Source organism: Felis catus, chromosome C2, assembly GCF_018350175.1.
Source record: "Felis catus isolate Fca126 chromosome C2, F.catus_Fca126_mat1.0, whole genome shotgun sequence".
Taxonomy (NCBI): domain Eukaryota; kingdom Metazoa; phylum Chordata; class Mammalia; order Carnivora; family Felidae; genus Felis; species Felis catus.
Window position 1 is genome coordinate 82,287,871 of NC_058376.1, and position 12,636 is coordinate 82,300,506.

Below are 12,636 nucleotides of genomic sequence, written 5' to 3' on the forward strand. Positions count from 1 at the left end.
ACCAATGGCACAAAAACAGACACATAGACCAATGGAATAGCATAGAAACCCCAGAACTAGACCCACAAACGTATGGCCAACTCATCTTTGACAAAGCAGGAAAGAACATCCAATGGAAAAAAGACAGCCTCTTTAACAAATGGTGCTGGGAGAACTGGACAGCAACATGCAGAAGGTTGAAACTAGACCACTTTCTCACACCATTCACAAAAATAAACTCAAAATGGATAAAGGACCTAAATGTGAGACAGGAAACCATCAAAACCTTAGAGGAGAAAGCAGGAAAAGACCTCTCTGACCTCAGCCGTAGCAATCTCTTACTCGACACATCCCCAAAGGCAAGGGAATTAAAAGCAAAAGTGAATTACTGGGACCTTATGAAGATAAAAAGCTTCTGCACAGCAAAGGAAACAACCAACAAAACTAAAAGGCAACCAACGGAATGGGAAACGATATTCGCAAATGACATATCGGACAAAGGGCTAGTATCCAAAATCTATAAAGAGCTCACCAAACTCCACACCCAAAAAACAAATAACCCAGTGAAGAAATGGGCAGAAAACATGAATAGACACTTCTCTAAAGAAGACATCCGGATGGCCAACAGGCACATGAAAAGATGTTCAGCGTCGCTCCTTATCAGGGAAATACAAATCAAAACCACACTCAGGTATTACCTCACGCCAGTCAGAGTGGCCAAAATGAACAAATCAGGAGACTATAGATGCTGGAGAGGATGTGGAGAAACGGGAACCCTCTTGCACTGTTGGTGGGAATGCAAATTGGTGCAGCCGCTCTGGAAAGCAGTGTGGAGGTTCCTCAGAAAATTAAAAATAGACCTACCCTATGACCCAGCAATAGCACTGCTAGGAATTTATCCAAGGGATACAGGAGTACTGATGCATAGGGCTACTTGAACCCCAATGTTCATAGCAGCACTCTCAACAATAGCCAAATTATGGAAAGAGCCTAAATGTCCATCAACTGATGAATGGATAAAGAAATTGTGGTTTACATACACAATGGAATATTACGTGGCAATGAGAAAAAATGAAATATGGCCTTTTGTAGCAACGTGGATGGAACTGGAGAGTGTGATGCTAAGTGAAATAAGCCATACAGAGAAAGACAGATACCATATGGTTTCACTCTTATGTGGATCCTGAGAAACTTAACAGGAACCCATGGGGGAGGGGAAGGAAAAAAAAAAAAAAAGAGGTTAGAGTGCGAGAGAGCCAAAGCCTAAGAGACTGTTAAAAACTGAGAACAGGGGCGCCTGGGTGGCGCAGTCGGTTGAGCGTCCGACTTCAGCCAGGTCACGATCTCGCGGTCTGTGAGTTCGAGCCCCGTGTCGGGCTCTGGGCTGATGGCTCAGAGCCTGGAGCCTGTTTCCTACTCTGTGTCTCCCTCTCTCTGCCCCTCGCCCGTTCATGCTCTGTCTCTCTCTGTCCCAAAAATAAATAAACGTTGAAAAAAAAAAATTTTAAAAAATAAATAAATAAAAAAATAATAAAAACTGAGAACAAACTGAGGGTTGATGGGGGGTGGGAGGGAGGAGAGGGTGGGTGATGGGTATTGAGGAGGGCACCTTTTGGGATGAGCACTGGGTGTTGTATGGAAACCAATTTGTCAATAAATTTCATATATAAAAAAATAAAAATAAAAAAAATAAATAAAAAAAAACAAAAAAACAAAAACAAAACCAAAATAAACAAGAAAGCTCTTAGACAATAATATAGGAGAATTTCTCCTTCAGTCTAGAAGGAAAAAACTGATTTGATTACTTAAAAAAAAAAACTTTTCTTAAAAAGAACTACATAAAAAAGCCACAGAGTGAAAGATAACTATAACACGTATCACTGAAAAAAGACTAATATCCTGGATGCGTGAAATTCTCCTATAAGTACAAGAGACATTCTAATAGAAAAATGGGCCAAAGACTTGAACTGACACATCACAGAAAGAGAATTTAAATGGCTAATAAACAATGAAAGGCTATCAATCTCATTAGTAATTAAGGGTATGCAAGTTTTAAACATAATAAAATATCCTTATACATGCACTAGATTGGCAAAATCTTATTTTTTTTAGTTTTTTTTTTTAACTTATTTTGAGAGAGAGAGAGAGAGAGAGAGAGAGAGAGAAAGAGACAAAGAGAGAGCAGGGGAGGGACAGGGGAAACGGAGAGACAGAATCCCAAGCAGGCTCTGCACTGTCAGCACAGAGCCCGATGCAGGGCTCAAACTCAGGAACCATGAGATCATGACCTGAGCCAAAATCAACAGTTGGACACTTAACCAACTGAGCCACCCAGGCGCCCCTAGATTGGCAACATTTTAAAGTCTAACAAGGATAAAGAGCTAATGGAAAATCTCATACAATGCCAGCATCTGGTGAAGTTGAATATACTTATCCCAATTAACTGGCAATTATAGGCCCAAGAGTAGAGATTGTCAAATGTTATTAGCATGCATCAAAATCACCTGGAGGGCTTATTGAACCATAATGCTGGGCCCCAACTCCAGAGTTTCTGATTCACTAGGTGTGAGCAAAGACTGAAACTACCTTTCTATCAAGTTCTCAGCTGATGCTGTAATGCTAGGCTGCTCTCAAGAAATGCTGTGCTTAAGATGCATGTATAATGATCACAGAATGACTATTTTTATTTTACTTTTTTTTTAAATTTTTTAACGTTTTTTATTTATTTTTGAGACAGGGAGAGACAGAGCATGAACAGGGGAGGGTCAGAGAAAGGGAGACACAGAATCTGAAACAGGCTCCAGGCTCTGAGCTGTCAGCACAGAGCTCGATGCGGGGCTTGAACTCACGGACCATGAGATCATGACCTGAGCCGAAGTCGGCCGCCCAACCGACTGAGCCACCCAGGTGCCCCCAGAATGACTATTTTTAATAGAAACTAGAAAGAATAGAAATGTTCACTAACAGTAGAAATGAATAAATTGTAATATACTTGTAAAATGGAATACTACACAAGAATTAAAATGAACCACAGCTACCTACAACAGAATATACAAACTTCATAGAGTAGAACTTCATTTACTGAAGTTCAGAAAAAGGCAAAACAAACATATGTCTTTTTAGGGATGCAGGCGTGTACAGTAGCAATATATAGAAAGGCAGGAGATTATCAGAAAAACCTGGGACTATCAGGATCCTGGGCATATTAGGGGAAGCAAGAGACTCTGATCAGGAAAGGGTACTCAAAAAGGTCTGGTGTATTGGAAGTAATTCAATTTCTTGACCTGGGCCTGGGACGTTTGCTTTTTAAATGTATTATTAAGTTGTACATTTGTTTTATGAACTTTTTGGGGATGCTTACATATTTTAAAATGAAAAATATTTTAAAAAATCTAACGAGACATGTTTTGTCCATATTGGAAAAAGCATCGAAACTAGCAATTCTTTACCTGGAATCCACAGGCCCAATCTAAGAACGCCTTTTAGGGAGTCTATGGATCCCTGCAATAATAAACAAAATTATGTATCTGTGCACATGCACAATATTATGTGCCACAGGTCCAAATCTTTCATTAGATTCTCACAAGAGGTCTGTAACTCCAGAGTATTAAGAAATCTATACACTGTGTATACTGTCAGAAAATTTTATGATGAGGATGTTTCCCCCTACACATTGAATATTGACTTTATTCACATTACTGCAGCCACAGAAGTCCTTCAACAAAAAATCTGTATGTTTGTAATTGTGGCCTTAAGAGATATTAAAAAGTTCAAGGTGAAAAAATGTGCAGATGTGGAGAAAACAGTCAGCAGAAATAACTGTTGTGCAACAAAAACCCTTCTAGTTTCTCCAATATGAGTTTTCTGCTGAGTAATTTGTTTGCTCATTGATTAATTCATCACGTTTCACATTATGCAGAGACATAGCTCCATTTTCCGATGTCTGGAGTCCATGTGCTCAAACCACTGCATAATGCAGATGAAGTGAAATGAAGAATGAGCCATAATGTAACTATGGGGACAAAGGGGATGATGAAAGGAAAAAGAATACAAAATGATTAAAGGAAAAAAGATACAACTGAAAATAGGGAAAGGTTTTCTTGAGTTCTTTCCACCAAGATATATTCATTCATCTTGTTAGCAGGAATATGGTAACATTAAATAACATATATGTTCTCAATCCTACAGATAAAAAAGTGTGGCAATTACTTCAGACCACATATCTGGTGATTGACTGAGCCACCTTGCACACCACATGTTTCCCATAAGACGCTGTTCACATTTCTGATCTCTCTAAACTTTATAACCATTGGGAACTAGAACAAAGAATTCACATCACAAGCAATGTTTCAGAGCTCATCCTTTCTTATCATTTTCCATATGGATGACATTTTTTTTTTTTATAAATTTTTTTTTCAACGTTTATTTATTTTTGGAGGATGACATTTTTTTTTAAAGATACTGAATAATCATATCTTTCACTACATCTCTAAACCCATCACCAGAAGTTCCCCCATCAGCTGACCCTTGCTACAGGAAGAAAAACTTTGTAATCTCTTATCTCCAAAACTAGGATTATCTCAGCATCTTTTGTCATAGTTTTTTTTTTTTTTTTTCAATTACCAGTAATCCATAAAACAGAATAGATTCAAAAAACCCATAGACCTGTTGGTTTCTGAGGTGTTGTGTACATGATGAACCTAAGGAAATGAACGTGAGGACTGATTCTGGGACCTCTCTTCAGATTCATCGTGATCACATGTATTAGTCTCTCCACTTAAGCATCTATAAGCTTGTTTTTTAAAAAGAAGTTCTTGGGGCGCCTGGGTGGCTCAGTCGGTTAAGCGTCCGACTTCGGCTCAGGTCATGATCTCACGGTCCGTGGGTTCGAGCCCCGCGTTGGGCTCTCTGCTGACAGCTCAGAGCCTGGAGCCTGTTTCCGATTCTGTGTCTCCCTCTCTCTCTGCCCCTCCCCCGTTCATGCTCTGTCTCTCTCTGTCTCAAAAATAAATAAACATTAAAAAAAAAAAAAGTTCTTGCTCTAAAGTCAACTCCTGTATTCTTGTAAAACAGCATGCATAAAGAAAATCAGAAACGTTGTTCTGTTACATACGGAGAGGGAAATGCATCAGAGAGAATAATGTACTGCAGTAATGTTTCTAAAAGTCCACTGGGTGACTGGGGGGAATGGCTCCCTATCACTTATCAGGTGCAAAGACAAGTACTACTCTCAGAATCATTCTAAGAAGGCTGTTAAGAACCCACTAATATTCCAGTTTGTCAACCAGCTGATTGAACTTAGGTTATTTTCAGAAGTTATGATATAATACATTGTATATGACATGGACTTTATGAATACAAATATGAGGTAAAATAAATTATGTGAAAAAAGTTAATTTTCAATTAGATCAACTTAATAATATGACACCTGCTATTGCTTAGTTAGCATACACTTAATTTGGGAGATATCCATCCAAATGGGGAAGTTTAAGAAACTTTGTTGGCTCAGCACCTCAATATGATCCATTGCTTTCTGCCATACAGACTGCTTTTCCTCTGCACTGTGTCCAGGAATGGATAAGATATTGTGAATGTAGTTAAAGACTTCTTCCTGAAAAACACAAGGCAATATATTCATTCATTCACTGAAGCAATATTGAGTCACTATCTACTATCTGTACCTGTCTTGGTAAGTATCTATTATTTGGAGATGGAAAACCACTTGTAGATAAACTGCTGGGAAACTGACACTAAAGACAAGGAGTCATTGTTTAAAGTTTAGGATAGACTCCTGGCAGGAGCAAATCCATTCCAATTAATTTTGGTCCCCATTTCATTAAGCTAATGAAAGAATATCATACTTTTGTCTTTAGTGGTCTCTATCCACATTCCCAATTCAATCTCACACCATTCCTGCCCTTTTGTGTTACCCTTGTCCCTATCTTGGAATACTTTTTCCACTGGCTCTTTGCTTGACTGGCTTCATCTCAAATTCCAAAACTCAGTCTGTGTGTCACCTCCTCCGAGATTCCTTCCCTGGCTGCTCTGTGTAAGTCAGTTCCCCCAACATCTTCTCAAGCTGCACCCATTTTCTCCTTCCTAGCACTCATCACAATCTGTGATTACATATATGGTTTCCTTATGGTCAGTCTCCATCACTAAACTCTGAGTTCTAAAATTATAGAAAATATATGTTTTAATGATCAATGTATACTTGGCTAATAGTAGGCACTTGATAAAAAAAAATCTTTTGAATAAATGAAAAAAAACCTTGAATCAGCAAACATGTCCCAATAGGTGTACTGAATAGTTATACCTACTTACTAGTTATTTCTACTCAATAAGGGGAGGGGAAGACTGAGCAAGACAAAAGGGTAAAGTAGTCTCATAACTCACCTCCCTCAGTGGATCACGTAAGTAACAATCAATAATTTTGTCGTACTGGTGTTCTCGTTCATACATAAACTCACAAATTTGATAGCTAGAACATAAAAAGTTCAGAGTACCAAACAGACAGGTGGTTATTAGCTTATTGTTTCAAGAAGTTTGCTCATAGAAGTTGGTATTAAGAAAAATGAATACAGATTTGATTTCTACTGTGAAATGAAGTTACAGTAGCTAAGGGAGAGTAGTATCTGCCATTCCTCTAAATACAGGTTTAAGATGCTGCTGAACACTCAGTTTATAAGAAATTTCAAAGCTGGGTACAAAATAAATGTTAAAGCAATAATGTGTCACACAAAAAATAGTTAAAATATTAGTTATCAATTAACTATATGAATTTTCTCTGTTGACAATTAAATATGTCAAATGAAATATTCAACAAACCAGATAAATAGTAGTGTTAACACCTCATATCTCATTTGCTATGTTAAATTCTGCATTGTTTAGAATATGTATGAATAAGGCAACTCAAAAATCTATAAAATGATGGAAACTTTAAGTAAATAAAACTAAAATTATAAATCATAAGACTGATGTTTCTTTTTCACACTAAAACAAATGTACAAACACTTCAAATTTACTCGTTGTTAATTTTTGCAAATGTTACCTACTCATTTCTAGACTTGAAAGACAAAAACTTTGCACTTAGGTTTTTTTGTTGTTATTTGCATAGCTTTTCTCAATTAAAAATTGGTAATTTACCAATAAACCAGGCTTCCAGGTACAGAAGTTTCACTTAGTAATTCTATGGGGACTGATGTATGCCTTAAAAACAACTTACAACTCTGCTTTTTCTGCCATACGGATGAGCCGACTCTCTTCAAACTGAACTATGCCTCCAGCCTGCAGCAATTCTAAAAGGACCTGAATATTTAAAATAAATGAGTAAAACACTTTGGAATCTACTTTTATTTACTAACTCTCTAAGAGTCCATTCAGCCACACAAAATGTAACTTTTCCTTTTTTTTTTTTTTTGGTCTTATTAGTTGATGTTTTGACTTGGCTTTCCCATATACGAAGTACCAGGAGGTACCTTTATGTTGATCACATTGTAATGAAGTCTTACAAAAAGATAAATGGCTCTATTTTTCAAACATGGAAGAAATGCCACAGTGTTTGTAAGTAAATCCTTATTAGAATATCTAGTATTCTAATATCTGACCCTCCACTAAGCCAAAAATGTCCATATATATTCTTTCAAGAAGTGAATTTTTGTCTGGTGCTTTCATGTCTCACGGTTCTTTAAAATCTACTGTCCATAGGTAGTATCCATGCTTACATGTTTAATTTTTCTACTTAAACATTAGGGTTTTTCAAAATAGCATTATTCATAAGAGCCAAAAGGTAGAAATAACCCAAATGTCCATTAATGGATGAATGGATGTACAAATTATGGTATATGCATATAATGGAATATTATTCAGCCTTAAAACAGAATGGAATTCTGTCACATGAAATAACATGGATGAACCTTAAAAACACTATGCTAAGTGAAACAAGCCAGTCACAAAAGGATAAATATTATATGATTCTATTTATATGAGGTACCCAAAGTAGTCAAATTCATAGAGACAGAAAGTAGAATGGTGGCTGGCAGGGGCTGGGGAAGGTGGTAATGGGGAGTTAATGCTTACTGCTTAATGGGGAGGCTCAGTTCAGGAATTCATGATAAAGTTCTAAAGATGGACGGTGGTGATTACCGCACAACAATCATATATACTTAAAGCCACTGAAATGTACACTGAAAGTGGTTAAAATCAATTTTATGGCATACACACACACACACACACACACATAAAACACTGGGGTTCATATAATTAAGCTTTAACCACACCAGGTAGCTGAATAAAAAAGTGAATAGGATGTTGAGGTTGATTCATCAATATTTTAAAATAAAACTCAAAATACAACAGAAACATTATACAGTCATTAGAACAATATGAGAAAGCTCTCTCTTATATTTAAGTTTGAGATCCAGAGTAACATGACCCTTCCCAGAACTTCAGGAAACCATTTAACAAATATTTTTCTAACATAGAAAACTGATAATTTTTTTAAGATTTTTTTAATGCTTATTTTTGAGACAGAGAGAGAGAGAGAGAGCAAGAGAGCAAGAGAGCAAGAGAGCAAGTGAGCAGGGGAGGGGAGGAGCAGAGAGAGACAGAGATACAGAATCCAAAGCAGGCTCCAGGCTCTGAGCTGTCAGCCCAGAGCCTGACATGGGGCTCAAACTCACAAGCCGTGAGATCATGACCTGAGCCGAAGTTGGACACTTAACCGCCTGAGCCACCCAGGCACTCCCAGGAAATTGATTACTTTCAAGTTAAGAAAAGACAAAAAAGCAGAAAAGAAATAAAACCTATCTAAAACTTACTGTTCAGAACCTTAATTGAGTCCATTCTGAGCATTATAATATACTGTAGTATAGAACTATGGAGTGAACTCATCTACTGGGAGCCTCAATTTGGAATAATATAATAGAAATGCCATCGCTTGAGCCAGTCTTAACAATTCAGTAGAATTAAGTTTTCAGGAACTGTATAAGCCAGTTGTTAAACATAGTGATTGTTAAAAATTAAATTATACAAATTTACAATTAATTAAATTTAAAAAGGTAATTAATACAATTCACTACTTCCTAATTATTTTACTACATTTTACTGTGTATGCTCTTGAGGTTTGTTACTGCATCTATGTGGTGGAAATATTATACCAGGGTGTGGCACTGTGCATCTCTTCCCAATTCCATGTTCAGTGACATCATGTTGGTAGGCTGAAATCAGCCATGGTGGGAGTACTTACACTATGGAAATGGACACATGTTATAAAAATCAGGGGTTACTATATTTTACTTATTTTAAAGGGATGTAAAATAAACAAAAAGACACATGTGTGACATGGAACCTATCTGTCCCACAAAGCCTAAAATATTTACTCTTTGGTCCTTTACAGAACAAAAACAAAAAAAAGCAAAAACCTGCCAATCCCTGGCTAAGAGAGTGATGGAAACAAGGTTAATAAGGCCATCAAATTTAAAAGTGTGCTTGTCACAATCATCACACTGCACATAGCACAGAAAATTAAGGCCTTATATGTTTCCAGTATTTAAGAACTGATTCAGCAAAGACATCACCGATGAATGTACGAAGTCCTGCCATGCTTTCACTCCTGTACTTTCATCTTACTCACTTAAATATTGAAAATATCAACTAACATTCATGTCAGAATTACACCTGGGGAACCAGCTGTTAAAATTTTATCAGTATACCACCAGAAAACAATAAAAAATACTGCATGCAAAAATTTTTACATATAGAGTACAAGAGTGCCGGACTAGAACGGAAGGAATTGGGTTCTAATCTTAGTTTTGAACTTGAGCAATTTACTTCATCAGTTTTCTGTATTTCTCAAATGAATCGAGAAAAAACCTTAATAGTCTCAAAGGAGACTCCCGATAATAGAACATTACTATACAAGGATTACTTTTCAAGGTTTGACTTGTACGTTTAGATTTGGTTTTTATTTCTATTTCTATTTATTTTAGTTATTTATATTAAAATTCTTTATCATTGTACATAGCAACACCAAGATCCACTTTTCCTGCCAATAGAGAGATAGGGGCAAAGTGAGGGGTCCACATTATTTATATTCAATATAATTTGAGATAATCAAAATTCTAGCAGCTGTCTTATCTTCCTAAAATAGTCAGTCTGCAGCAGTCACTGGGCCACAGCTGTGAGGAGAAAAGGGTCACTGCTGCTATCCTAAGTTCTTTAGCCAAGTCTCAAGAGTCTCAACCTCCCAGCTGTGCACTATTACCATAAAAAAGAGCAGCGTAGCTTTCACAGTACTTATATTTTGTAGCTTGCTTGTCTGACAAAGTCTAGCCATAACTTTATTTTTTTTTCAATATATGAAATTTATTGTCAAATTGGTTTCCATACAACACCCAGTGCTCATCCCAAAAGGTGCCCTCCTCAATACCCATCACCCACCCTCCCCTCCCTCCCACCCCCCATCAACCCTCAGTTTGTTCTCAGTTTTTAACAGTCTCTTATGCTTTTAGCCATAACTTTTAAATAGGATGACTCTCTTAGTGCCCACACTTATAGTGGGTAAACTTTGAAAGAATCCTACTCCTAGAAGAGACTCTCGAGAAAGTGGCCTAAGTAGAAAAAAGCGGTAATCCAACAGTTACTATCTCACAGTGATTAGTGGAAGGACAGATGGATTCTAGTCTCCAGAAATGTTTAGCCCTAATGCAGTGGGGCTATAGAGTACTCCCAAAGTTCAATGTCCCAATACTCAAGATCTGGCAGCCTTTCTGGTTCAGAACCATAGCAGCTACAAGTGGTTATCAGATAAATGGCCCTAGTGGAAAGCAGGATACAACAGGTGCCAAATGTTGCTACTTAATGGAGAAGGATGAAGTATTCCCTGTGAGTCATGCTGAATGCAAGACAGGTCCAGTCTTCCTAGGAATTTAGTTTGATGTGAATTCTTTATAAATGTACTCCTAACAACCATCTGCACTATTTTCTAGTTGCCACTATCTAGCTTAGTATTAGGGTTTGGCACAATTTTCCCCCCTTATGTTTCATGAGGTCTAGCACAGAAGGGTTCTTTCCAGCTTATTCTGTCCTCTTTCCCATACTTGAGCAATAAGAGTCCCAGGGGTTCATACCTGCTGTCTTTCAGAGTGTCGGGAGTCATCATCAGGACTACAGAGGAATTCAAGGACCTGGTCAAAGGAAAGGTATTTTTTTTTTATTGGAGACTAGCATGCATGCCATAACACTGTATAATGAAAACAACAATAACTACCCCTTCTATATCATCAATTCATCCATACTCAGTCATAACAAATACCACAGATATATGGTGTCTTCCCAACTGACTGGCCTATTACATGGCACCACAGGCTCAAGTATGCTATCAATTTAATATGTATCTTATCTTTACTGTTCAGAAACATGGCTGGAAGGCAGAGCTACCAGCACACCTTAACCTTAAGATCCCTGATACCATGGACCAAGAAAAGCATGGACTTCAGAGTCAGGCCACTTGGATTTCAGTCTCAACTTTATTAACATGTAATAATAGTATTTATTGCTAAGAATCACACTTACTAAGTATGATCCTGGATGAGTGACATAACCTCTCCAGGCTTTAGTTTCCTCATCTGCAGAATGGGGGTGCTCGGGGAGCACTGAGTTAACATACACATATAAAACTCTAGAAGAGAGCCTGGTGTTATAAAGTGCTCAATAAATGCTTGTCATTATTGGCAACTTTCTCCAGAGATAAAGTGTTTTTTTGTTTTGTTTTGTTTTGGTTTGGTTTTTTTTGGCCACCCATGTATTGATATGCAGGAGCTATTTAACTGGGATTAAGAGAGATCTTCAAAGTCAAAGTCATTTGTGGGGACATTGAGACTTTCTAAAAGAAATCTCTCCTACAGATGATCAACATCAGAGACTTGCTACCGATGAAATAGGTGACTTCTAAAATTGAAAAATTCTTGAGCAAAGAATTCTAGGCAATTCAGAGAACACAATTAAAAGAACAAAATCTCTATAAACCAATCTCCACAAGCCATACCCCCCATGATACCAAGTTACTAAGAAAAGTCATACTACACAGGCACAACATTAAAAGAAACAACCAATTTAATCCAAATTAAAACCTTAACAGGTTTCTACCTGATAAGATATTTATCTAGTTTTTTATATTAAGAAACTATATAGGGGCGCCTGGGTGGCGCAGTCGGTTAAGCGTCCGACTTCAGCCAGGTCATGATCTCGCGGTCCGTGAGTTCGAGCCCCGCGTCAGGCTCTGGGCTGATGGCTCAGAGCCTGGAGCTTGTTTCCGATTCTGTGTCTCCCTCTCTCTCTGCCCCTCCCCTGTTCATGCTCTGTCTCTCTCTGTCCCAAAAATAAATAAACGTTGAAAAAAAAAATTAAAAAAAAAAAGAAACTATATAGTCCAGTGAACTTTTCTGTGAACAGCAAACAGCATAAAAACAATTCTAGCTCTCATCATTAAAGACACTCACCTGATCAAAAAGGGTTCTGTTTACAAACAAGGTATTGTCAGGCTTTGCAAGCTGCCGGGCAAGGAATGTAAAGAGACACCCTACTTGTGAAGGAGTAAAATCTGAATTCTCCACCATAACCTAATGAGCAAAAGAGACCATTTATTCAATACATCAA

General features: G+C 37.5%; 1 protein-coding gene across 16 annotated transcripts in view; it reads right to left on the bottom strand.

Moving 5' to 3' along the window:
* The window catches only part of VPS8 (VPS8 subunit of CORVET complex), a 252,516-nt gene that overhangs the window by 115,266 nt on the left and 124,614 nt on the right, over positions 1–12,636 (bottom strand). For all 16 annotated transcript variants that reach the window (XM_045037181.1, XM_045037182.1, XM_011286041.3 and 13 more), the window contains 5 exons: positions 12,480–12,599; positions 11,109–11,165; positions 7,205–7,287; positions 6,376–6,460; positions 5,492–5,590 (listed from right to left, as the gene is read on the bottom strand). In XM_045037181.1, coding sequence (XP_044893116.1) covers positions 5,492–5,590; positions 6,376–6,460; positions 7,205–7,287; positions 11,109–11,165; positions 12,480–12,599 — 444 coding nt within the window. The remainder of the gene's footprint in view (positions 1–5,491; positions 5,591–6,375; positions 6,461–7,204; positions 7,288–11,108; positions 11,166–12,479; positions 12,600–12,636) is intronic.